Source organism: Martes martes, assembly GCF_963455335.1.
Source record: "Martes martes genome assembly, chromosome: 2".
NCBI lineage: Eukaryota > Metazoa > Chordata > Mammalia > Carnivora > Mustelidae > Martes > Martes martes.
Genome location: NC_137889.1, coordinates 61,044,608 through 61,070,587, shown reverse-complemented (window position 1 = coordinate 61,070,587; position 25,980 = coordinate 61,044,608). Strand labels below are relative to the sequence as shown.

The following is a 25,980-nucleotide window of genomic DNA, read 5'->3' as shown; positions in this document are numbered from 1 at the left end:
TATATGTAGATACAGATAGATATATAAAACTATGAACTGTATACTTAAGATCTGTACCTTCCACAGTAGTAAGTTACACATGAGTAAACAAGTAAGTAAAAAGAAATGTAAAAGTTCTCTAAGAAGCACCGCTTTATAGGAAAGGGAGCATATGTATATTCTTATGTTAGTTTTCTAAAGGGAAGAATATCAAATGGAGAATATCACTATTTTTTAAAGCTACTATTAGATCTGGGCATTCTGAAAAAGCAACTCAACTGACTGATAAAAGGCAACTTTCTGATCTTGCACCTTGAAATTAGACCAGGAGCCTTTGCGCCAAGCCAGTAAGCTGTTGAGAGCTGTTAGGCTGTGTTTCCTGGTACTTGTGGAGCAGATTTAACAGCTTCCACCTTGGTGTAGAAACAAAAATAAATCTGCACATTTCCAAGAAAAACAAAACAAATTCGTCTCTACCCTCAAATCTGCTAAATAAAAGCATTCATAGGAACTGCACATAGTTCAATGAGCTAGAATTTAAAAACAGATTCAGCTTGCCAGCATTCTGAGTATTCAATAATAGCAGTGGTCACCTGGGGCAGCGGAAATAACATGGTAACGATATTTTGAGAGGTTCCTGGAATCAAAACACGGGTCAGATTTTTCCCCTTTCCCTTTGTTTTCAGCAAAAACTAGTTATTCTCATAGGGACCATGGATAGTTATTTTCTCAGACTGTAATACCCAAGCATAGGATATTTCTTCCCACATCTAGCTTGACACGAGTAGAGTGAAAAATGATTTGGTGTCATTAGTTTTAAGCCAAGAGTGAGAGCATACTCAGCTCCGAAATGGGAAGAGCACAGGACTCCAGGGACAGATCTAAGTAAAAACAAAAACACCTTTTATTTAGTGATTGGTGGTGAGATCTATTTGGAAGCAAGAAAATATAAAGCAGTGGTAAAGTAAATGGGAGAACACAGACATTTTGATATTTATCTTGTCACAGTAAATTGTACGAACGTGATCACAAAGGATAATAGCAGTTCTCTGCAGTTTAGGATTTGATACAAATCTTAAAATGTGTGGATTTTTTTTAAAAAAAGGCATCTAGCAAAGTCAGCTACTACAAATGAATACAGAAATAGAGTGGTTAGCTTTAAAGCCTTTTTGCAGTTTTGCTACTAGGCATGAAAAATCAAAATTATAGAGTAAGATATTCTTGCGGCTCCTTGATACTACACAATGAAGGACTGTTCATCTTTCACTGATTTTTGGCTTACTGATTTACTTACAACTTTATGATTTATGAGGAGCTCAAGTCTTCAACATCAGAGTAAGACATTTCTAACTGTGGCTATCTGGGAGAAGGCCAGGATGAACTTGTAAAAAATCTATATTGCAGAATTTAAAAAACAAATGCAGATATAGATATAACTCATAAATTACATTTAGAAAGTACTAGAAAATTGAAGTCCTTAGTGGCTTTTTTTAATGAAGAGATAAAAAATGAGTTATGATTAGCACAGCTGTTCTTGGTAACCAACTCATTATGTATATCAAATGTGACTAATAATACTATTAATTTTCTTACAACCTCCCCATTTATTGATATTGTGAAGATAAAATATTCACAAATTGAGAGTTTCATTCAAGGCAATTGTACTTTATCTGTTTTAAAAGGATTTGGGAGTTTGCCCCCTCCCTATATCAGTTAAGTTTATTAAGTGAAAAACAGACATTGTGACTGATTCTGACTACTAATATCAATGAAAATTTTCCACAAGATAATGTGCTTACTATGTTATCAGCTACAGTCACAGAACCATTTAAAACTACCTAGGCTTTTCCTGACCTTCTTAAGACTAAATTAGCTGCTATTTGTGCTTATTTATTTCCTCTTTAGCAGGACACTTATCTTCCAATATTACAATTCCTAGAGAATTAGCCTGTCTCTATTAGACAGACCGTAAGCTCTATGAGGGCAAGAACTGTATTAACACAGTCCTATAGTATCACTTTAATGTATGTATATAATCATACTTACATAGTAAAGTATGATTATACACTACACACACACACACACACACACACACACACACACACAATGTATCTTGCACTTGTCAACTGTAATGAATTATTCTGATATGAATCCTTCCCCACTAGATGTTCACTCAGTTCTATGTTTGTAATGTTTGCCATCTGTCTCCTTAACTAGTCACCTAATAATGTGTTGGTTAAACGAATGCCCAAAGCCTAGTGGAGTGCTGGCAAAGGCAACAATTTGGTAAATTAATGAATCAATTTTCTAAAGCAGACAAAACTTTCCTTTTTCCAAGAGATGACTGGATGTTCATCAAACTCTCAGATGATAAGAATCATTCTAAGGTGGACAAATGGACCAGACTTCATGCCTTCAAACTCACAAAGTTAATCTCAGATACTTGTGCATTTGAAATTCTTATTTGGGGAAGGGGGATGTCTCAAATCCACCCACTTCTAAACGGGTTTCCAAAAATTAGACCTATTTCTTTTTTTTTTTTTTAAGATTTTATTTATTTATTTGATAGATAGAGATCACAAGTAGGCAGAGAGGCAGAGAGAAAGGAAGGAAAGCAGGTTCCCTGCTGAGCAGAGAGACTGATGCAGGGCTCGATCCCAGGATCCTGGGACCATGACTCGAGCTGAAGGCAGAGGCTTTAACTCACTGAGCCACCCAGGTGCCCAGACCTATTTCTTGACTGAAGAATGTATCTCCTCTAGGAGGGTCTCTCATTTCCTTTGCTAATTATATTTAGGAGAATTATATAGAAAACAAAGAGAGACAGAAGAACACTTACTAAAGTCTTTTAGATCAACTGAATCCATACAGGCAACTGATAAGGACAGAAGTCTACTTTTATGTCACTAAAAACAAAATATAAACTAAAAAGGTAGCAGGCAAAAGAACATCATCAACTCAAAGAGTATACAATGACTTAAATTATTTTAACTGAAAATCCATCATATCATGAAACTGATGTAGCATCTTAATCCAAAAATTATCATTACTGAGTGGTCATTAAGTAACCACTAGAGAGCTATCTCATTTGCGACTTCAACTTTAAAATCCTCCACTGTACTCAAACATAGACTATTTATTCAAGAAGAAAGGAAAGGAGTTTAACTGGAGTTAGAAATAATACCCCCATGCCCACTTAAAATGTGAACATATTTAGTACTTCACAAAAACCACTGAAGCCTTAATTCCACACATGAAACAATTTCTTGAGGCTTTTAATCACGAGAGCTCAGCTGAAAAGCTCTAGCTCATTAGCCACCTCCTGTCTACACTGGATGCCTCCTTTCCTGTCTCAGTGCTGCCCCCTCAGGCTTCTGGATTCCCTCACCGAGGGGTTTCCCCACCCCGCCGGGCCAATCCCAGTCCTGGAAGGCTCCTTTTTGCAGGCTGCCCACTGGTCAGAAAGGAAGCAGCAGGCTGACCCGAGCTAATTAGAGATGATTGCTCTTGCACTTCATCCAAAACTTGATGTGGATTGTTGATGCAATTTTTCCAGCCCTCACCAAGCCTCCAGCACTCCTAAATATAGATCTATGGAAACGTACACTGTAATGTGAATATAACCATGAAGATGGTAAGGTCAAAGACCTCAGGCCACCTTTCTTTCTGATTTTTGGCTTTACGAACCTAAATGTGTGTTGGAGTCCCCTAGATAGGTGTTTGTTATAAAAGGAAGAGAAGCAGAGAAGTGGACAGGGAATAAGGGGTCAGGACAGCTATATAAAAGCACCTGAAGAGGAATTCCTCCTGTAAGATTCTTCATGAGACCTCTACCCACTCAGCTCTTCCCAGGACAGGCATTCCAAATCTCAGCTCCTCCAGGAACTCTCCCCCTGCCCTTATCATTCACAGCCCCCTGCTCCAGTCCTGTAGAATGCTGTTCTACCTCCGGGTCCTTGCTCTCCCTTGCCCCTAAGTCTAGGGGGTTCTGTAGCTCTTTCTTCACTTACGTAGAAATACGACTTCCTTCAAAAGCCTACAGTTTACCCGAGAAGCTTTTCTTCACTACATCTTATCCAAACCTTGAGCTCCCTCTCCCTCCATGCTCTAAAAAGAGATACCTAAAAAGGAGATATCCTAAAAAGGATACCTCTGTGTTAAGCAAACTCATTTGTTACTTTTTCATCATGTTTTGTGACTGATTGTCACTTGCTTTTCATATGTACTGGTAATCATCTTGACTCTTTCCTAACTTCATAATCCAACATAGTTTTTAAGATAACAACTAAAGTATTGAGTCACATGAAAATGATGCTTTTAATAGGTGAAAAATAGTCAAATGTCAGCAGTGCTATAAGGTTCAACCTGATATATACAGAATCAAGAAATGCTCTTAAATAAGAATGTCACCTTTTTCAAGACATTTATTTAGACACTGCCCCACAATGGTTAAGTCTCCCCTAAATCCTAGAAAAAATTTCTCCCCAAACTGATTAAAGACTTTAGTACTTTTTTTTTCACATGTTGTTTGTTAGCTATTATAAAAAAAAAAGCAGTATTTTTTGTGTAATTGAAATAACAAAGAATTTCATAACAGTTCTAAAAATGCAGTAATAAAGGAGAACTCAGGTTGAATAATAAAATCTTGAGCTTACCTTCTTCTGTAGGATTAAACCCACAGATGTCACAAATACAACGAACCCACTTATTCATCTCTTCCTCACTGTCTGCTACCAAGTAGAATATTCGGTCAATGGTGTTGATATCAAAAATGTAGCTGTTTTCAAACTCTTTTTTGTTAAATGTCAACCCAGCATCAACTTGCTGACATAAGTTTAAATCAATAATACGGATAGGCTTCTTGGCATGATCATTTTTGTAATATTCCAAGACATCTGGATCTCCAGTTAAGCGACCACTGCGTAACACAAACCATCTCCTCTTCCATGCCTAGGAACAAAACAAAAATATCCATCTAGTATTAATTTGACAGAAGTTTTTCAAGAGAGTGCATACTTATCAGACTAATTTTACAAATGCGTTGTCTAGAGAAAGTCACATACATGTTTTCTTTGTTTCGACAGAATAATCCACCACTCCAGCAAAATTTACTGATGCCTCAATTAACTCAATAATGTGTCTCTACATACATATTTTATGTACTATTAGACCTTTTAATATACGACTGGAAGACACTGATATCAGAAGATAATACATTGATATGTAATATCAAGTCAACGAGAAAGACTTAGTTTTTACTAAATATAAAAAAGCAATGGTTTCAACAAATGGAACCAAAGCGTATATCCACATGTAACAGAATGAAGTTGGACTCTTTACATCATACAAAAATTAACTGAAAATGGAACAAAGACCTAAAGGTAGGAGCTAAGACTATAAAACTCTTAGAAGAAAACAGGGAAAAGCTTCATGGATATGACACTAAGAGTGCAGAAGAAACACAAAGGAAAAAATAGGTATACATCAGAATTTAAAACTTACATACTGAAGGACTCGATCAAAAAGCTAACTCACAGAACGAGAAAAAATATCTATAAATAATTTATCCGATAAAAGATTAACATCTAGAATATATAAAGAATTCCTACAACTTGGTAACAACAAAAATAAATAATCCAATTTAAAAATGGGCAAAGGACTTGAACAGATTCTCCAAAGATATATAAATGACCAAAAAGCACATGAAAAGAGGCTCAACATCACTATTAGAGAAATGCAAATCAAAACCACAATGAGATGCAACTTCACATACATTAGAATATCTGTTATCAAGAAAGCAGAAAATAACAAGTGTTGGCCATGGTGGCAGAAACTGGAACCATTGTGCATTGCTGATGGGAATGCAAAATGGTGTAACTGGTATGGAAAACAGTATGGCAGTTCCTCCAAAGATTCAGTTGAAAGTAAATATTTAAGAGAACTGAAAATAAGGTCTCAAACAGGTATTTGTACGCCCATGTTTATAGTAGCATTGTTCACAACAGTCAAAAGGTAGAAGCAACCCAAGTGTCCATTGTTGAATGAAGAAATGAATAACATGTGGTATATACATATAATGGAATATTATTCAAGTCTTAAAAGAGAATAAAAATCCAACACATGCTATAACATGGATGAATCTTGAGACGTGAAATAAGCCAGTCACTAAAGGACAAAAAACTGCATGAAAATAAGTGAAATATGTGATAAGTGAAATAAGCCTGTCACTAATGGACAAAAAACTGTATATGACCACTTATATGAGGTACCTATTGGTAATCAAATTCACAGAGACAAAATGCAGAATGGTAGCTGCCAGTGGCTGGAAGGCAGGGATAAAGACTTAGTGTTTAGTGGGTACAGTTTTAGGACAATATACAGTTCTGGAGATGGACAGTGGTGATGGTTACACAACAAAGTGAATGTACTTCATGCCACTGAAACTGTACACTTGAAAATGGTAAAAATGGTAAAATGGTTAAAATGGTAAATTTTACATTAGGTATATCTTACCACATTAAAAAAAAAGCAAAGTTTTTCATGCCTTAATATCATGCCATAAAGAATACATAAAGATACTTCAGAAGGCTCCTTCCTATTTTAAGCTATAGATTTCTCTCTCTCTCTCTTGTGTGTGTGTATGTTTGGGGGGTGGGTACAAGGAGCAGAGGAGGGAGAAAAGGGTTCAGAAGCTTCCCTGACTTCTCACCTGAAAAGCAAGCAAAGAAATGGACTATGTCTTTCTTCCGGTCAGTCTACTGTTCAAAGACCACATAGATACCATCTGTATTCTTTGAGTATAGACTGTAGTCTTCCTTCTCCTTTCTCTTTTTCCTTCTCATCCCAACAAACATATATTGGCAATCTGGATATGCACTCACAATGCATTCTCTCTACAAGCTCTGGTAAATTTTAAGTATGATGCTATGCCTGAAGAAATCTAAAATTCTTGTACTGTATCTCTCCTTGAAATCTACATTGGTTAAATAATAAAAGCAGCGCCAAATGACTGAAACAGTCAGCTTCAGCCGTCTTTAAGCCAACAATTCTGCCCAGAAACAATACTAACCACCACTCCTCTCTGAAGCTCTTCTTCTTCAATAACGTGGACAACTGTACCCACAACTGAATTAACTTGAGTGCTAACTTCAGGTTTCACATTTTAATAGATTCTATTAAAAATTAAAAATTCTTTAAAATGTATTTTAATAGAAATGTAGATACACTAAAAGATAAATCAGCAAGTTAACTAGTCAATAAGTTACTGATTATATTGTAAATACCCGTAGGAAGAAAATAAGAGTAGGTCGTTAATTCATGATTGCTACTCTCAAGGAGTTGTCTAATAACAAAGAAAACAATTACCATACATGAAAATATGTGAGAATATAGCAAGCCCAGCAAAGCATCTGCAGAATTATTGCCAAATGGATAGGCACTCCTTCATGAAAACACTGGGTGCAATCTTTCAACAAGATTAGTAGAAATACCAAAGGCTGAAGCCTTTAACGTAGTTCTTTAATGTTATCAAGGTTTTAAATTAACATCTCAGTCCGACTAAAGCTCCAAGTAAAGAGCAAATGATTAACGGTGTCCGGAAAGAGAAGGCAGTGGGGAGTTCTTACACATGCTTTAGAAAACACTGCAAAATCATAATGTGTTAATTCACATGAATTTAGAACCGATTTCTGGATTACAAAAATCCACTCAGTTAATATATGACATCTACTTACTTCAGAATAAATAAATATCATCTCTCAGCAAAGTTATGCTTCTAAGGGTACCTCCCTATCAAGAAGTAAGCTTGCAAAAGTAATAGAGAAGAAAAGAGAAAAGAAAATACACTAGTATGTCATTTATCTAGGGCCATCAAGGAATCGTACCTTTTAGTAAGTGATTTCTCCAGATAGTGAAGGTTCCGTCTTTAAATACAGAAATGACTTTCTAAAACTTTAATGTTTAACATGGAAATCTTTCTAAAATGCCTTCCTACATAATTCATTGAACATAATTCATCCATTCCCCAATGACTCACTTAGTATTATAGGCATCAGTCTCTACTCTGCACTTTTAGGAAAGCTCTCAGAGGCTACTGAACTGTACGGAGGATCATTTGCCCCTATGCTAAATACTGCCCGTACTGCTGTGCTCCTCTAGTTCATCTATAATCTTTTTCATACAGTTAAGCTTATCAACTGTCACTTCTCTCTTCTAATACAGTTAGTTATTAACAGGATGCCAAACTGTTTCCTGCCTCAAGAGACATTGTACATGCCGTTTCGTGAGTCTGGTATATTCTTTCCTTGTCTTAGCCAGGCCGACTCTGACGTTCTAGGCCTTCCCTTCCCAATGGCCCCCAGTGTAAAATAGGGCACGATTTTAGGGACCTTATTACCTATGTAATATACTTTATTACTTTGTGGTGATTATTGTCATTCTTCAATTTAAATTTCTTTGTATTTATTTATTAAGCACCTAATTCCCTAAGCAGACTATAAAGTCCATAAAGACAGTGACCATTTGTCCTTACACACTCAATGCATAGCACTGTGTCTAGTACCTAGAAATACTTGTCCAATAAAGAGAATTCCCCTAAGACTCTACAGTTGTAAAATTCTGAGAGTATTAGATTAGACAGATGGGCCATGTTGAATAGAAAGGTGTGCTTGGAAAAACTCTTCCACAAGAGAAAAAAAGAGCTCCAGTACTGAACACACACATGATAAAATAAATATAACTAAGACAGCTTTACCAAAACACATGCACAAGACACCTTAGGAAAATGACAGAAAGAAAAGAATAGAACGTGTCCTTCTGCTAAAGCTTATGTGTCCCTCTTTGCCTTTCGGGTAACTGTGGCTTCCCTGCCATTTCTTCGCTTCTCTGTTGAAATGATACTATTCAAATTTAAAAGGCTCTTGGAAACTAAAATAAGTAGCCAAGAAATGAGTAGCAATCAATCAGGGCACAGTAGATAAGTTGCGCTCATGATTACAGAGGATAAGAGATGAACCCTTACAGCAGGAAATTACAACATTAAAACACAGACTTTAGCCAACAGCACCTGCCACTTATTTATTTATTTTTAACATAGTCCAAATGTGAATGTTTGTCTCAGTCACAAAATGAGTCACTCTCATTGAATCTGGCACAGATTAAACTGGAAAACAAAAGCAATTACATAAACTACACACTTTAATAAGGCAGATACAAAGGTTCTCTGGATTATGGTACAAAGCACAATTTAGCCACAGAATAAAGCTTGATGCTCGACAAGAGAACTGACATCAGCACCCTTGCTAATCACAGCACAAAAGCTTCTCTATGTTTTGTCAGAGTGCAAAATGGGCCCACATAAATCAGTCTTTGTTATCTGAAAATATCTGGGATTCTTAAAGTTTGCCCTATTTTTATCCTTGCTGCCTTGGTAGCCCCAGAGAAAGCTGTACATTGCCTTACCAATCCTGCAGCAATAACAGACAAAAAAAGGACAAGTTTTCTAGAAACCTTCAAAACCAAATATTCAAAGCAACTTTACATCAAATTCATGTAAAACATCATTTTCAGTACCGGACTTCCATTACAAGCAGCTTTGCTTGAGAGGAACTATGCAAATTTACTTCGTTGACTTTTCTTACATGCAATACTCATTTCAATTTTAAGTTGAATAAATGGTGCAGTAATAAAACTTCATCATCAGGTCTACATTTTGAAGTAGCTTAAAAGCACCCTACTCTAGTCCCAGTGTCTTGTCTCAGGGTTTTAAGAGTGACTTTGGCTACTATGTTAACATCCGAAGAGAAGTCTATATACCATGGATCTCAATGGACATATATTTAGATGAGATGCCAAACTAAATATCCATAATGCTTGGAGTATCTGCACTGCCATTTACCCATTCCCTGTGTGCAGGGACTGCCTGCAGGATGAAGCTCAAACTCTCCGGCAGGCAGGGTACACAGGGCCCTTCAGACCTCTCCCTGTCTCTCCAGCCTCACTCTTTCCTCTCTGCCTCCCAACCACATCGGAAATGACTGCAGCTCCCCTAACACACTGCTTCTTCCCTGCCTCTGGCCCTGCCACACGCTGCCCTGTGACCCAAAATCCACCCCTGTAGACCCAGCTCAGACCCCGTCAGGGCACCATCCCAGAATGGGCCCTTCCACGGTCCCCATTTCCACCTTGATGCTAGTTAATGATGTTTAACATTTCTACAAGTGAGTTTCTTGAGGGCTGGAGCTGTATTTTTTTTAACTTTCTTTTCCTGCTGCCCAGCCCCAAGGAGGTGCTCAGTCTCTGTGCGCTGAATATGCCAATCAAAGGAGGCAAGAATAAAAACACGGAAGATCTCACATTATCTTATGTGTTATGGGGATAATGACATAACTGCAATCTGCCCTACCCATTTGTAAGTGGAGAACTGTCAGGCAAGATAGAGGTTTTTAAGCCATAAATTAATTTGTTTTAAAAACTCTACAGATGGGGCGCCTGTGTGGCTCAGTGAGTTAAAGCCTCTGCCTTCGGCTCAGGTCATGATCTCAGGGTCCTGGGATCAAGCCGCACATGGGGCTCTCTGCTCAGCAGGGAGCCTGCTTCCCTTCCTCTCTCTGCCTGCCTCTCTCCTTACTTGTGATCTCTGTCTGTCAAATAAATAAATTTAAAAAACAAACAAAAAAAACCTCTACAGATATGAGAGGTATTTTTAAACTTCATTTTTAAAAAAATGAATTAATTAATTTAAAAGAGAGAGAGAGCGTGCGCACAAACAGGCAGAGTAGCAGGCAGAGGGAAAGGGAGAACCAGTCTCCCCACTGAGTAAGGAACCTGACAGGGAGCTCGATCCCAGGACCCTGAGATCATGACCCGAACCAAAGGCAGTTGCTTACCCAACTGAGCCACCCAGGTGGCCCTTAAACTTCATTTTTAAAGGAATTTTTCTTTTATTTTTTTTAAAGATTATTTATTTATTTGACATAGAGAGACAGTGAAAAAGGGAACAGAAGCAGAGGGAGTGGGAGAGGGGGAAGCAGGCCTCCAGCCAAGCAGGGAGCCCAATGCGGGACTCGATCCCAGCACTCAGGGATCATGACCTGAGCCGAAGGCTTAACGACTGAGCCACCGAGGCGCCCTGGAATTTTTCTTTTAAATACTTTCTGTACTTAATCAAATTACATAAGTTAAACTGAAAGCAGGCTTGTCACATTGAGGTAAGGTCTTAAAATAGGTCTATCATACACCCTACAGAGTATAGGTCTGTACACACTGGCTAGAAAGTACAGGTGGAGCTCCATCATCTTCTGGGAAGAACAAAATCTCAATCCAGGTTAGCCTCAAACCATTACCTGCAATAATATTAATAAATCCACAAAATATGCCTAACTGGCATAAAATGGCAAATGGGCTCTGTTTTAAAGAAAAACACTGCAACTGCTGCACTGCTGTTTTCTGACTTGTCTGTGGCATCACTGATAGACAACATGCCTGCTGTAACGCTCGCCAAGCCTCCCTAATTTCTTCCCTGAACCCTTTACTGGAAGAATTGATTAGGAAAGAAATAACCAATTTATGGGTGGACAGAAAAAGAGGAGTTCAGGGTGGTCCAGCGATTCTCAACTCTAACTGCTCATAAGAAGTATCTGGAGAATTTTACTTAAAAAAAAAAAAAATGATGTCTGGAGCTCCATCTCTGACAGTTGGTCTGGGGCATTAGGCCTGGCACGGGCATAGATAGTTTTAAATGCTTAACATATGATTCTAATGTGACACCCTGAGAACCACTGGTCCAATCAATAGGCAGAATTAGGTTACTCAATGAAAACAGAATTTCAAAAATAATCAGAGATCCTTTGAAGCTTTTATCTATCTAATTCCTCATGCCTTCCACTGTTGTCAGTGAGGTTAATTATATCTCCCTCTTTGTTTTTGTTCATATTTATCCCACTGGCAAATGTCAGAACTCCTTTCTACTGTTGGAAACCTAATCCATTCTTAAAGATTCTGTCCAAACCTTCCCCTTTCCTCTCCACACCTTCCCTCTGGCCTCTTGGCAATGCAGCAGTTACTGCTCTGAAATATCTCTTGCATTGCTATGGGACAGCATGGAACCATCTGTTATTTTACTACATACATTTCCAAATGTTCCAAGTGCTTATGAATTATTTCCCCAACTAGACCTCAAGTTCCTTGAAAGCCAAGACCATTCCTTAAATTTTTCTGTATCTGCAACAGCAATTTACAGGTCGTGAAGCACTCAAAGCCCTGATGGGATGCTTTTAAGGTTTTCTGTTCATTGGAAAGACTGCGAGTCAGTGAACTGAGATAAGAAGATCTCAGATAAGGAAGATGTGGTCCATATACACTATGGAGTATTATGCCTCCATCAGAAAGGACGAATACCCAACTTTTGTAGCAACATGGACAGGACTGGAAGAGATTATGCTGAGTGAAATAAGTCAAACAGAGAAAGTCAAGTATCATATGGTTTCACTTATTGGTGGAGCATAACAAATAATATAGAGGACAAGGGTAGATGGAGAGGAGAAGGGAGTTGAGGGAAATTGGAAGGGGAGGTGAACCATGAGAGACTGTGGACTCTGAAAAACAACCTGAGGGTTTTGAAGGGGCGGGGTGGGAGGGTGGGGGAACCAGGTGGTGGGTATTAGGGAGGGCACAGATTGCATGGAGCACTGGGTGTGGTGAAAAAACAATGAATACTGTTACGCTGAAAATAAATAAAAAATTAAAAAAAAAAAAAAAAGAAGATCTCAGGGAAAGAAAAAAGAAGTTCAAAGTTGTTATTAGGTTAAAGTTCAAACTCCTTTCACAGAATGGCATACAGGGTTCTCTAAAATCGTACTTATCTGCCGCTCATCTCTCTGATCTTTCACCTCCAGACGACCGCACCAAAAACCGAGGCTCTGTTGTTCTGAGTCTCACACACCCTAACTCTCTGGACCAGTGCGCTCCTACTCATTCCTCAAGGCCTCTTCTTTGAAGCTTTCCTCAACTTCCCCAATTAAGGCACCTCCCAGCTACATTCCTCTGAACTCTCAACACACAGGTCCCAAATAGCCCATTAAGAAGCCTATTCCCTTAGAGCACTTCAAGAGAATTCTGATGAGATAGCCAGTGAGCATGGGGGATGGGGTGGCACCAAGAGGGAGAAGCAGACTCCCCACTGAGCAGGGAACCTAACTTGGGGCTGGATCCCAGGATCCAAAGGCAGATGCTCAACATACTGAGCCATCCAGGTGTCCCTAATAAGACAGGTTTTAATCTAAATTTCTTCATCAGGCTAATGGTTAAATTAAATAAATGATGAGACACCTATACGGTAACAAATGGATGCAAAACATTTAAAACATGAGATAGGATCTATATACAAAAAATGCCCACATGGTAACTGGCAAATGAAAAAAAGAGCAACTTACATAATTATATATCCTGTACGATTCCCATTTGCCTGAAACGAATGTGTGTGTACACACAAACTATGTTTAGATAACATGTCTGGAAGGAGACACATTGGAAACCTTCACTGTGGTAATTCCAGAAATAGGGATGGGAAGGTCAGACAAGTTTCCTGGTTTTATTCCTAGTTTTATTTTATATACTTTTGTATAGTCTGGCTTTTTTCAAGGAGCTTCCACTTATTACTTCTACAATTTAAAAAAATATTACATGCTTAAAAGGCTTATGACTAAAAATGCTCTAAAAAAGAAAGTCTATTAATATTTAAAAATTCAGGAATGGTGTATACAAAACAAAGTTTATGTATGTATGGAAATGTATACTCTTCTTGCTCTGAAATTAGTGAATGAATTTAGCCTTTCTTTTAAATATAGAATTCCAGGATACATCTGGAAGGAGTCTTAGCCAGGAAATAGCTTAGACAAAGTATAACTACTTTGTTTTAAAGACTGGAAGGTAGGGGGTTAAAAAAAAAGGCAAGTTGGGAGCACTTAAAAGACTTCCCATAAAGTTTGATGGCTATAATATTCATATTATTTTAATTTTCTTTAAAAACCATGTCAGTTGATTGTAATATACTAAATATCTAAATATTAAATATCTAAAATAAGCACTTTGGGAGCTACTTTACCTATTAAAAAATATTAAATTTCCATAATAATACAACCAGGGTAAATGAAATAAAGAAAAACAAATTAGCCATGAAACGGGGACAAAAGAAAACCATTTGCTTTAAAGACTTGAGTTGTTTTCCAGGAAGCACCATCTTTTCTCATAGAGCAAAATAAGGAAAAAACAGGCTCGGTGGAAGTTTCCACTCCACTGGCTCTATCATTATGATCATCTGTTCCAAACACACACAAGCCTAAAATTTCCTGTTTTCAAACTATTGTCACCATTTTCTAGCCTGGTGCTATCTGTGCTAACTTTAGCTTAGTAATATAAACAAAAGAATACACCAAAAATAATGCAGAACAATGCCTAGATGTAGGCTAACAACTGACCCAAACCTTTTAATAGGAGTTTACATATATTGCCCAGACAAAAACAAATTAGCTGGACCTGAAACAACTTCATAATAGCAAAACTAAGCAAAAAAAAAAAAAAAAAAAAAATCAAATTTAACTCAGAATTAAATACTATAGTATCTGATGGGGGGGAATCAGGGAATTTTAAGTTATTAATTAAAAGTACATATAATTCACTTGTTGACATCATTGTTAAACAGATGCCTACCTCAGAGCCCTGGCATAAGTCCTACATAACAAACTAAAGAAGCAACAGCAGAAACTTCTGAGTATTTAATGTACACAAAGCAGTTCTTAGACCTTTTCTGGATCGTAGACTACTTTGAGAATCTGATAAAAGCAATGGAATTTTTTTCTTAGAAAAAGGCACATAAATAACATTGTATACAGTTTCAGGGGTTCATAGGACCCCTGGGGCACATGTTAAGAAGGCCTGAAATAGAACAACATTTTAATACTTCTTACTACAAAGAACAGTATGGTATGAGACCTTGCACCCCAACCAGGGAAATTTAGTTACTGAAGTTCCACAGGAAAGTGGGTCACCTCATGGCATGAACTCTCATGCTGCATCACGGGGCAGGTCGAATATATCTTTACTTGTGAATCCTTGTTCATGTTTCTCATCATATGCCCAACTGTCAGGGCTATGGGGACACACTCTAACTCTGGGGGTTTTCATGGCTTCCTTAGCCTGAGCGAGAGGTGGCTAAAAGAGGCAAGAGCCTGGCTAGCAGTGGATCCAGAAGTCTGCAACATGCTGAATGACTGGGGCTGGAGGCCTGGGGTGACGTATAGCTGAACCTGGACTGGGAAGGAAGACCGCCAGCTTTGGGTTTCTTCTGATCTCACTCCTTTCTTTCTACGCTGTGCCCTGAGAGTCAGGAAGCTCACACTGGGTCGTAGGTGAATGGGATCAGGGAGTCCACTCTCTTTTGGAATCAGACTTCAGCCTTGCCTAGACAAAGGTAGTTGGATTGCCCTGGAACAATTAGTACTCTTGTGCTCTAACAGTGAATTGGGACAGTATCTTCTATTTACTTGATATTCTGTTATTTTTGTCCAGCATGAAACTAAACACAGAGTAGGTAATAAATGCTTCTTACCTTTAACTGAATTTCTAGAAATAATTATGTGAAATGAAATGAGACAATAAAAGGTGATAAAAAAGGAAAGGTAGTTGGAGTCATATGTAATTTGGCCAGTTAGAGATTTAGAATGGGAGCCATAGCTACTATGTTCCTGTCTCTTTTTTCTGCGTATCTCCCTAGAACCTGTGGAGGCAGAGGTAGCACAAAATGTCCAGGCAGAGTCTTACCAATCTGGCTGAAAATGTCTAAAATACAATAAAGGGCTGTAAGAGTTATCATGAGCTCCAAACATGCCCAGAGTACTGAGCCATTAATTCCATTTCTAGGAATCTCATCTAAGGAAATAATGCAAAAATGCAGCTAAATACGCAAGCACAGAAATATTCAACGCAGTATTGTTTATATGAGTAAATAATTAAAATGATCTAGATATTCAACAATAGGTAAAGTGACCAACCATCCCAGTTTTTCCAGGATCATTCCGATTTTAGAAAACTTGAAGTTCCGCATCTTGGGAAACCTCTCTGTCCTGAGCAGAGCAGTAAGGTTGGTGAGAGAAGGGAATCGAGTAAATAAGTTAGGATACATTTCATACAGCAGTCTTACAAAGTCATTAAAAGGACTGAAAGGCGTTTTTAAAACTTTTTCCCCCATGGTTTATAAAATTTCCAAATACTGAGAGAGTTGGGCAAGAACTAATCTTTTCCATTTGGAGTAACTGGAAACTGGTGTGAAAGAATACCGGTAACACTTTCTACGGTTCTACCTGTCACCTGTGCCAGGTAGAGCTGACTGCTCCAAGGTGTCTGCAACACTGTGGGCAAACTTCTACCAAAGCACCCTTCTCTTGCATGTCAATCAGTCCTTTGTACCGCTGCTTTCCTCCTTAACATCCTGTCTCATTCCTCCTTAAGTGCTTGGCATAGTGCACAGCATGCAAGGGCTTGGTGGCCTAAAAGGTGAAAACTGTTAACCTGAACAAATGGACTAACGTCGCTCAGTGACCCCAGTGACGCTGTCTCTGTTGTCCATTGCTTTAGTCTCCACATAAACGGATGATACACCAAAAGCAACAGTGGGCCTTCTTACTCCGGAAGAATAAATCGGCCATAAATCCTATCAAATCTCCTCTACAAGGTTTAGTCAACAAAAAGTGAAACTAACTTAATCAAGAAATAACTCAATATGAAACCACACTAGAGTATGAAACTTAGGAAACTACAACTTCAAATACTGCCTGTGGGATTAGGACATCTACATATTTTAGTTATGAAATATTATTTGTGTTAGTATATTTAATTATATAGATACATAGTTATATTTCCTACACAGACGCTCGCACACATACTTAAAATTGCTGCACATGTGTATGCCTGTGTAAAATGATATTCCAGTGCCTGAGGGTAGAATGTAATGTCATAAGAGAGACTACGGGCAGACTGCCATGTACTATGAAGCATGATGTCAAGGTACACGTTTAACTGAAGAGTACGATGTGAGAATTTCACTTAAATGCTATTGTTTACGTGGGAGGAAGTTGGTATCACATCTTAAAGTCACAAGATTCTCCAGCACAGACGCAAATTCTAATTGCAGTCTAGAGCAGTGCTGTCCAACAGAACCTTCTGCAACTTGGGAAATGACTACGTTGGCCATCTCAGCAGCTACCAGCCACATGCCACCATAGGAAACTTGGAGAGTGGCTGGTACAACTGAGGAACTGATTTTCTAATTTATTTAATTTAGTCACCTGGGGCTGGTAATTATTATATGGACAATGCAGTTTTTAAGTCCATTTCTTTGACTTGAGAGACAGGCAATACCAGTTTCTCAAAAGGCCTGCAGCTCTAAATATTAAGACCCACTAAGAATTGTGTAGCACTACTGTAAGCTGCTGTGCCTAGGATGGTAACAATGATGCGAACCCCTTTCTTGATTTCACTGTGTTTCACAAACTTACTTTGGCCCACAACTGCATGCCATCTATGTGGTTGTTATTATTACTATTTGGAAAAGAACATGCTTGGTTCAACAGAGATTTTTTTTTTTAAGATTTTATTTATTTCTTTGACAGAGAGAGACACAGCGAGAGAGGAACATAAGCAGGGGAGCGGGAGAGGGAGAAGCAGGCTTCCCGCTGAGCAGGGAGCCCGATATGGGGCTCAATCCCAGGATGCTGGGATCACGACCTGAGCCGAAGGCAGAGGCTTAACCCACTGAGCCACCCAGGCGCCCCTCAACAGAGATTTTTAAAAAAACAGAATACCAATAATAATCTGGAATTTAAAAAAATTATCTTCCATAAAACTGACAAATTTCTAAACTCCACATTTCCTGTTCAGCTATCCAATCCAAAATAATTAATGCTGGAATAGAGCTAGTGTTTTGAGTTTCCAGCAAAACATACAAAAAATGTTCTCATTTTCTATTCTGTGTTTCTTATTGAACATTCACAATTCACAATAAAGTAAAACACAGATACACTGAGACTTGGATCATGGTTCAAAAACAACATTAAGAACTAGAGGAAAGCACTGAAGTGTTACAAAACAAATTTAAATTTTCCATAATTACATTTATATATAATAAACCAAAATAACACTTAGTGCAATTTTCTTCTAAACATAAAACTCACACCAAAGCTTCCAGAACAAAGGAAATGGGGCACTGAAAGTTTTCCTTAGAATGACACTTCCAAATAGATAAATTATGCATTCTGGAGTCACTGACTATAAAACACATCAAGTTCAAGATGCAAAGAAGTATAACCTTATGCTAAGAAGGGAACTAACCACAAAGTTGAACATGTATAAAAATTACTCCACAGATAACGAAATCAAGAAGATCTCTGCAAATGTGCAAGACTCAGCCCTGGTGCAGGAGCTGCTGCTGACTCCCCCTCCCCCTGCCACGACAGAGTGGGGTGTCACTCTTTCCTAAAGCAGCATTCTTGGGGTGAGATAACTTTTTCATTCCTGTAACATACAGACAAGGATCTCATCATACAAGACAAGGTGTTGATCATTTATTACTTTTTGTTTTCAACAATCCAGTGCTGCCTTGCCCATTCTATGGTGTGTCAGCCCTAAAATGAGCCCAGCTTTCTTTTTTCTGTCCACTGTCTATCTCACCCTCTACACCACTCAAGCCTCATAACCTTTGACCAGCAGGAAGTAGATACAATGGGTTGAAAATAACAGTGACTGTAAGGATTTGTGTATGATGATTTAATGCTTGAGAACTAGGAGAGAAAGGCTGGGAGAAGGAGAAAATGACGAGCTATTTCTGCCAGTTAACAGTGCCATTTGGCAGCACCCAACTCGTCTTGAACTCCAAGCGAAACTGTTACCCAAGTGATACAGTTCATAAAAGCTTAAAAATATGTACAGTATGCAGAATCATACATATATAGATATGCCACACACAGTTGACACAAGATAACTTCTTACATTTATCTGCTTTAAATATGTTAGAAATCCTTTGAGACAATCAGAGTCATTCACAAAGTGCTGGCATCTGAGGTAACAGACGACAACTGACTATGTCTGACTTGCCAACTCGAAAGTTCACTAAAGTCTGTAAAAACTAAAAATAACCACACAAACATGTTTACAGCATTCTGAAACTACAGGATCCACACTGTCTTCTAAATATAAACCTCGAGTTCGGAGTACAGGGATTGGCTTTGGGTTTTCAGGGACATCATCGGGACATCCCACACTTCACCACAGAAATTCATATTAAGGTATTTTACTTTAAATATGCAATTGGTGGTATTTAACTAGAGTGAAGGAGGGGTGGACTTGGACTGGGGAAGATGAACAGAAAAGGAAAAGATTGTACCTCCTCCCCCATTTAATTAGAGGGCTTCAGAATCCCACAAACCCCCAACTCTTGATGGTGGGACGGTGACCTTCTGAAAGAGGATATCCTGTCTGTATTTTTCCACTCAACCTATCTATTCTCCAATCCCATCTCTTACCCCTTCCTCATTCCTGAGACTGTAGATGCTGCTGCAATAGATATATGTAGACAGGAAGTCAAGTAGAACATACACACATATGGAAAAGTCCCCCTATCCCAGTCGCTACATGAATGCAGGCATGTTGATGGTATCAGTTTTAATTTTTATTCTCTTCCTAAAAAGTGAGATAATTCTAAATCACTAATCTTTAGGGAAATGCACATCAAAGCCACAATGAGATAATACCTCACACCAGTCAGAATGGCTATTATTAAAAATACAAGAAACAAGTATTGGCAAGGATGTGGAGAAAACTGAACTCTTGTGCACTGTTGGTGGGAAGACAAATTGGTACAGCCACTGTGGAAAACAGTATGGAGGTTCTTCAAAAAAACTAAAAACAGAAGTACTATATGATCCAATAATTTCATTGTTGGATATTTACCTGAAATTAATGAAAACACTAATTGGGAAAGATATATGCATTTCTACATTTACTGCAGCATGATTTACAATAGTCAAAATAAGGAAATAACCCAACTGTCCGTGGACAGGTGAGTGGATAAAAAAGATGTGGTATACACACAGACACAGACACACACAGACACAGACACAGACACACAGACACACACACACACACACACGGAATACTTCTTAGCCATAAAAAAGGATAAGACCTTGCCATTTGTGAACACATGGATGAACCTAGAGAGTATTACACTGAGTGAAATAAGCCACACAGAGAAAGACAGACACCAAGATTTCACTTATATGTGAAATCTGAAAACAACAAAACAAATAAACAACAACAACAACAACAAAGAGAGAAGAGACTCATAAATACAGAGAACAAGCTGGTGGTTGCCAATGGGTAGGGAGGCGGATGGGCCAAATGGGTGAAGGGTATTAAGAGGCACAAACTTGCAGTTAAAAATAAATAAGTCACGGGGAGGAAAAGAGCAACATAGGGAATATAGTTAATAATACTGTATACACTTATTTAGTGAGCATTTTGTAATACATATAATTCTTAAATCACTATGCTGTACACCTGAAGTTACCTTAATATTGTAAGTCAACTATATTTCAATTAAAAATTTAAAAAAAGTAAGTCAAACACATGGAAAATTTTCCAACTAAATCAACTGGGACTGTCAGGGGATAGGGGTGTAGGTCAGTAATACTAAGACTATTCAAGATTCAAAGGAGCATTTTATTGGTGTAGGGAAAAAAAAGTCCATTTGTTCTCTATGTTATGTAAAATTATTTTTATATTAATTTTTGGATAGAATTTATTTAAATTTTATCCTCTGCCTTTAATTCTAAGACATCTTTAAAATGAAGCAGCTGTTTAAAAAATAAGAGAAAGAAAAACCTGCAGCAAAGGCTTAGCCCTACACTTTTATGTCATAAATGTCCATGTGACTGTACCTCTTAGTTTAAAGCATATGGTGGGATCTGTATTTCTGGAGGTTATCCAATTTCCAAGTCAAGTGTTCTCCAGAATAAAATCATGTAAGTTGTATGGGTAGTTTCTTAATGAATTTATTATTAATAAACTATAACCAACAACAAATTAAACTGAGTAATTAGGGAGAAGTTATATATAATCCCATTGACATAAAAAATTTTTTTCCATATTTTCATCTAGTTTTTATTCATATGTACTTCTTTTTTTTTTTTTTTTAAAGATTTTTAAAATTTACTTGACAGACAGAGATCACAAGCAGGCAGAGAGGCAGGCAGAGAGAGAGGAAGGGAAGCAGGCTCCCTGCTGAGCAGAGAGCCTGATGCCGGGCTCAATCCCAGGACCCTGGGACCATGACCTGAGCTGAAGGCAGAGGCTTTAACCCACTGAGCCACCCAGGCGCCCCTATTCATATGTACTTCTTAAGCAGCTAAATTTTTAAATGAGATGAATGTATCTTTGGTTTCATGAGCTATGCTTAAAACTTTCAGAGGTTTAAAGTTTTCAGGTTTAAAATTTTAATTCACTAATATTTTCCTTATTGTGACTTTCCCCAAGTCTTGTTTACCATGCTAGAATTATGGAAAATAAAGATGAAGCCCTCACTAAAATGTCTTCTGAAACCCAATAAAGAAAATATATTTAGTGACTAAAAACACAGGACACTTATTTATGGTGGGCTTTCTTAGCAAAGCATCCCAGATACAGTCTAGTAATTAAGATATTTAATTATGAACTCAAAGAATGTCCTATCAGATCCTGTCCAATCTGCTACAGCATGATAGTCATGCTATAAGCAAATAATAACTAAAAGAAGTATGTATAATCCTCAGCAGAAATGCTACCACTTATTTTACCAATAACTGCTTTCTCATACTGCACAGAATGCTTTATTATATCTAATAGATGAAGTATTTCACCCAAAAGATATTTTGATACTTCACTTGTGTTAGGCATTATAACCTGAAGACATTCTTGAAATAAACACCTCTACTTCTTACCCATTTAAATGTTTATTCCTTAAAAATTAAAAGATTAGGAATCTACTTATAGATTGTCTCCAATGAACAAAAGATAGTTTGTTCCCAAAACAGAGGGAAAGTTGAGGAGAAACAAAGTATCTCTCGTAAACATCTGACTAGCTTTAAAAATGAAATAAAAACAAAAGCACCCTCTGTATTTCCTTAAATTAACTGACCATGACAAGGCAAAGCAAAGAGATTTTCATTTAAAGATTCAGATTATGTAGCCCTCGGCTGGCTGAAGTAAACGACTTTTTGGTAACTAAGATGTAATTCTTGGTGGAGCAAAGACAAAGGAAGAATAAAAAACAGAATAAATAAAAAAACAATAAAAAACAATCTTTAGCTGTCTTCCTAGACATGGCCCAGATGAAGAGTCTCATTTAACGGTCTCATTTAACAACTGAAGCCCCCACTCCAAACCCATATGGCATTCTAATTTTCACAAGCACTTTGAAAAAAGAAAATAACCAGAAATAAAAATTGTCCAGCACTGTAGCCATTAAGCAGCTCTTCTCGTTCCTCTAATCCCAGTTCTTCCCTCAAACAGCCTAGAGGGCAACCTTAACTTACCATTTGTTTATTCTCAGTCTCCTACATCTACCTTTTCACAGCTCTGTTCTCAAACCCAATACATAGAATGCCTGACAAAAAGGAGGAACTTGAAAGTGGGGGGACTGAATAAATGAGTGAAAGTCTTCATGTATAAGGTGAACTGCAGAGAGATGATCATGATGGTCATCAAAAGATCATTAAGTGGTTTGATGGTGGAAACATGCTATAAAAGCAAAACAAACACTATGACAATGAGTTGATATAAAAATTATCATTAAACTTGTTTACACTTTAAATGTAGAAACAAGTATAAGAAAAAAACCACTTTAGATCCCACTAAATGAAATACAACTAAATAGAAAAACTTTCCCCCAAGGTATCCAGAAGGAGTAGCAAACACAGGGCTTAAGGTTATAGTGAAAGCAGTGCACTGGGATGGGTTTCTTCTCCATTCTTTCGTCTGCCCCCTAGTGGAGTCCCCGTAAGCAGAGAAAACATAAAAAAGGCAGACACCACAAAATGAAAAACAAACACAAACAGAACAGAACAAAACAAAACAAAGTATGAAGCACTTACTTTGGACTTCTACAAATCAGTTACTTGAGAACAGCAAGTTAACTTACAAATTCCTATTAAACACTATGTTCTAAAGACAACGCTCTTTTATCAACCTGGGTAGGTTCACTATTTCCTTGAGCACCTTTGGACTTGTGATCATTGCCTTTTAAGGAAGCGTCTGCATCTCTAAATTGAATCTAGGTAGTATATGGCTTTCTCAATATTTAAGAGGACACACAACTTACTAACTGCCAGTTTCTAAGGTGACATGACATGGTCTGGCCACTACTTTTGGTTTTCAGGTGTCTCAGACATGAATAGCTAAAACAAAGTCATTTCCAAAAACAAAGATTCTAGAAAATTACAGATTTATGCCCCCAGTACTTCAAGTCAAAGAACAGGTAAAGTGAAAGAGACCATGGTTCAGTGATGGCGTGGCTGAGTGACTCCTCTCAAAAAGCATGCTTATCTCCACGGGGATCTTTCCGTCTAGAGAGGAGTGTGGGTTTTGGTTATGATCTCATCATCGGCAACAGCAGACTCTCTTCTAACCTGTCTGTCCATTTTATACCAGAGTTCTGCACTAACACGTACAGCTCTTTAAACATGAAGATGACAGACTAAATAATCCATCATGTGGCACGCCCATCTACCCCTATGACTGCTGACACACATTTGCAAGACAACCAGCCAGGGTTACACAAACTATACTCCTTGAAGAAAACATCAGAAAATGATCCCTGAAGGGGAGATGCAAACATTAGACCTAGTTTCTGGGCTGCAGTGATCTTGCGGTTCCATTTCTTAATTTCTAAAGCAGTAAGAATGTGTAAATCATGATTACTAGAAACAAAATCATATCTAGAGAGGCAATTCTAGATTTTCTCCCATATTGAAGGAATTGAACATATAAAACTCCTCCTGCATTAGTAGGAATCCTGTTTCCTAGAACCGTATCAAAATCAAATGAGAGAATCCATACCAAAAACATTCTGAGATGCATAAGGGCACAAAAACAAACAGAGTTTACTTAATTACCATTTTTAACAACCTTTGAAGAAATGCATTAGTATGATAATTCTGGCAGGTTCTAAAAGCAGCAAGCTTCCAATGATTTATGACTACATTTTATAGGGATGCACTATCAGCTTAAAACACCCTAGCCAGCTTTTTCATGAAGGAAACAGAGTAGCCGAAATTAGGAGAGATAAAATGTCCAAAGGTTTATTTTAACAAGCAAATGCTGAGGATAGGAATACAGGACTTAAAGTTTTTCTGTTCTCAGACTGGCATGAATGTTCTGAAAGGCGAGAGGAATGAGGAGACAGCTGACATCCATCTTCCTTGTTCATTTATCTTTCCCCTTTAGACAACACCCTCAGAGACAGGAAGTATCAAGGAAGACCGGATAAAACTTCTATGCTTTTAATGCTTTCCCCAATTTCTCCATTGTTGCTCAGATCTCTCCTAGAAAAGCAGGAAAAGGCAAATTCCAACCAAGGACCCCCGAAAGACTTTTTCAAATCATGAAGGTTCATATGTCAGGAAGCAGGAAGGTGGTGGAGAGGGGAATTTCCCCAAGTCTCTGTACTTGGACATGGATCCACGGGTTAATTTTTTCTCTTCTCTATTTTACTACCAGATTATTTATAGAGGGTAAAGCAGCTAAAATAATTGACTTTAAAAATTTACTGTATTTAGGCAATGATATCACTACTAAGTTTTAAACATAGTGACATTATGATACAATTCTTAAAGCATGCTTATACATCTAATTTAATGTTTTGAAGTCTGCTCAAATTATTCATTAAAATGAGTAACAAAGGAACAAAACAATGAAGAAGCAGCTGTTCAATTTGTGTAGCTGATTTGCAGTATGTTGTGTATTTATTGTTAAAAAAGGCAAAATAAGCTACTCAAGAAAGAACTGTTTCCACTCTCTAGTAATTACATTTTTTTTTTAAATTAGGGCAGTATCACTGGTAAAGACTTAAGTTTATACAAGCAACACTAACTTTTTAGTGTGCTATGAAATTAAACTTTAGCATTAATCACAACTTGTAACATATTTATTATCTCTTCTTCTGGTTTGTTTGGCATTTTCTTTTTCCAAGTAGACTACATATAAGCAACTTAAGAGCATAAGACTATCTGAGTCAATCCTGTCTACCAAGCTCACAGCACATTAGATGAAATAGTAATAATATAAATAAAAGTATTTATATTACAATGTCCTATTAAATTCATACCTCCAGGAGGTTAAACATCAACTCTATAGTATCAGACAACATAATAATCCCCAGTCCAGGCACCACTCTCCCACCCCAGTTCTATTTTAAAGAAAAGCATGTCCTGGTTTTGGTCTGTCATGGTAGTTACTCTGGTTGGTTATACTCGGTTTAAACCACAGCTGCCCCCCCAGCAGCCCTGCCCTCCTCCAACCTTAATCATTCTCTGCCCTTCTCTGAGTTTGGGGAGGGGGTTAATGTGTTTACTCTCCTCTCCAGGCTTTAACTCTTTGTTTCCAGTGGTGGCTCCATAATACTTTTTTTTTTTTTTTAAGATTTTATTTATTTATTTGACAGACAGAGATCACAAGTAGTCAGAGAAGCAGGCAGAGAGGAGGAAGCAGGCTCCCTGCTGAGCAGAGAGCCCGACTCGGGGCTCAATCCCAGGACCCTGGGACCACGACCTGAGCCGAAGGCAGAGGCCTAACCCACTGGTGGCTCCGTAATTCTTATGCACAGTGCCCCTGGGTAGTTTCTTCTTGTTCCAGAACTCAAGGGTCTTATATATACACAGTTACTAAAATTAGTATTTATTATATCCTTCCCTGTCCCTCCAG

General features: G+C 37.8%; 1 protein-coding gene across 2 annotated transcripts in view; it reads right to left on the bottom strand.

The window, feature by feature from the left end:
* Positions 1 to 25,980, bottom strand: part of GAB1 (GRB2 associated binding protein 1) — a 125,727-nt gene that overhangs the window by 41,296 nt on the left and 58,451 nt on the right. For both annotated transcript variants that reach the window (XM_080795726.1, XM_080795727.1), the window contains exon 2: positions 4,635 to 4,929. In XM_080795726.1, the coding sequence (XP_080651852.1) occupies positions 4,635 to 4,929 (295 nt within the window). The remainder of the gene's footprint in view (positions 1 to 4,634; positions 4,930 to 25,980) is intronic.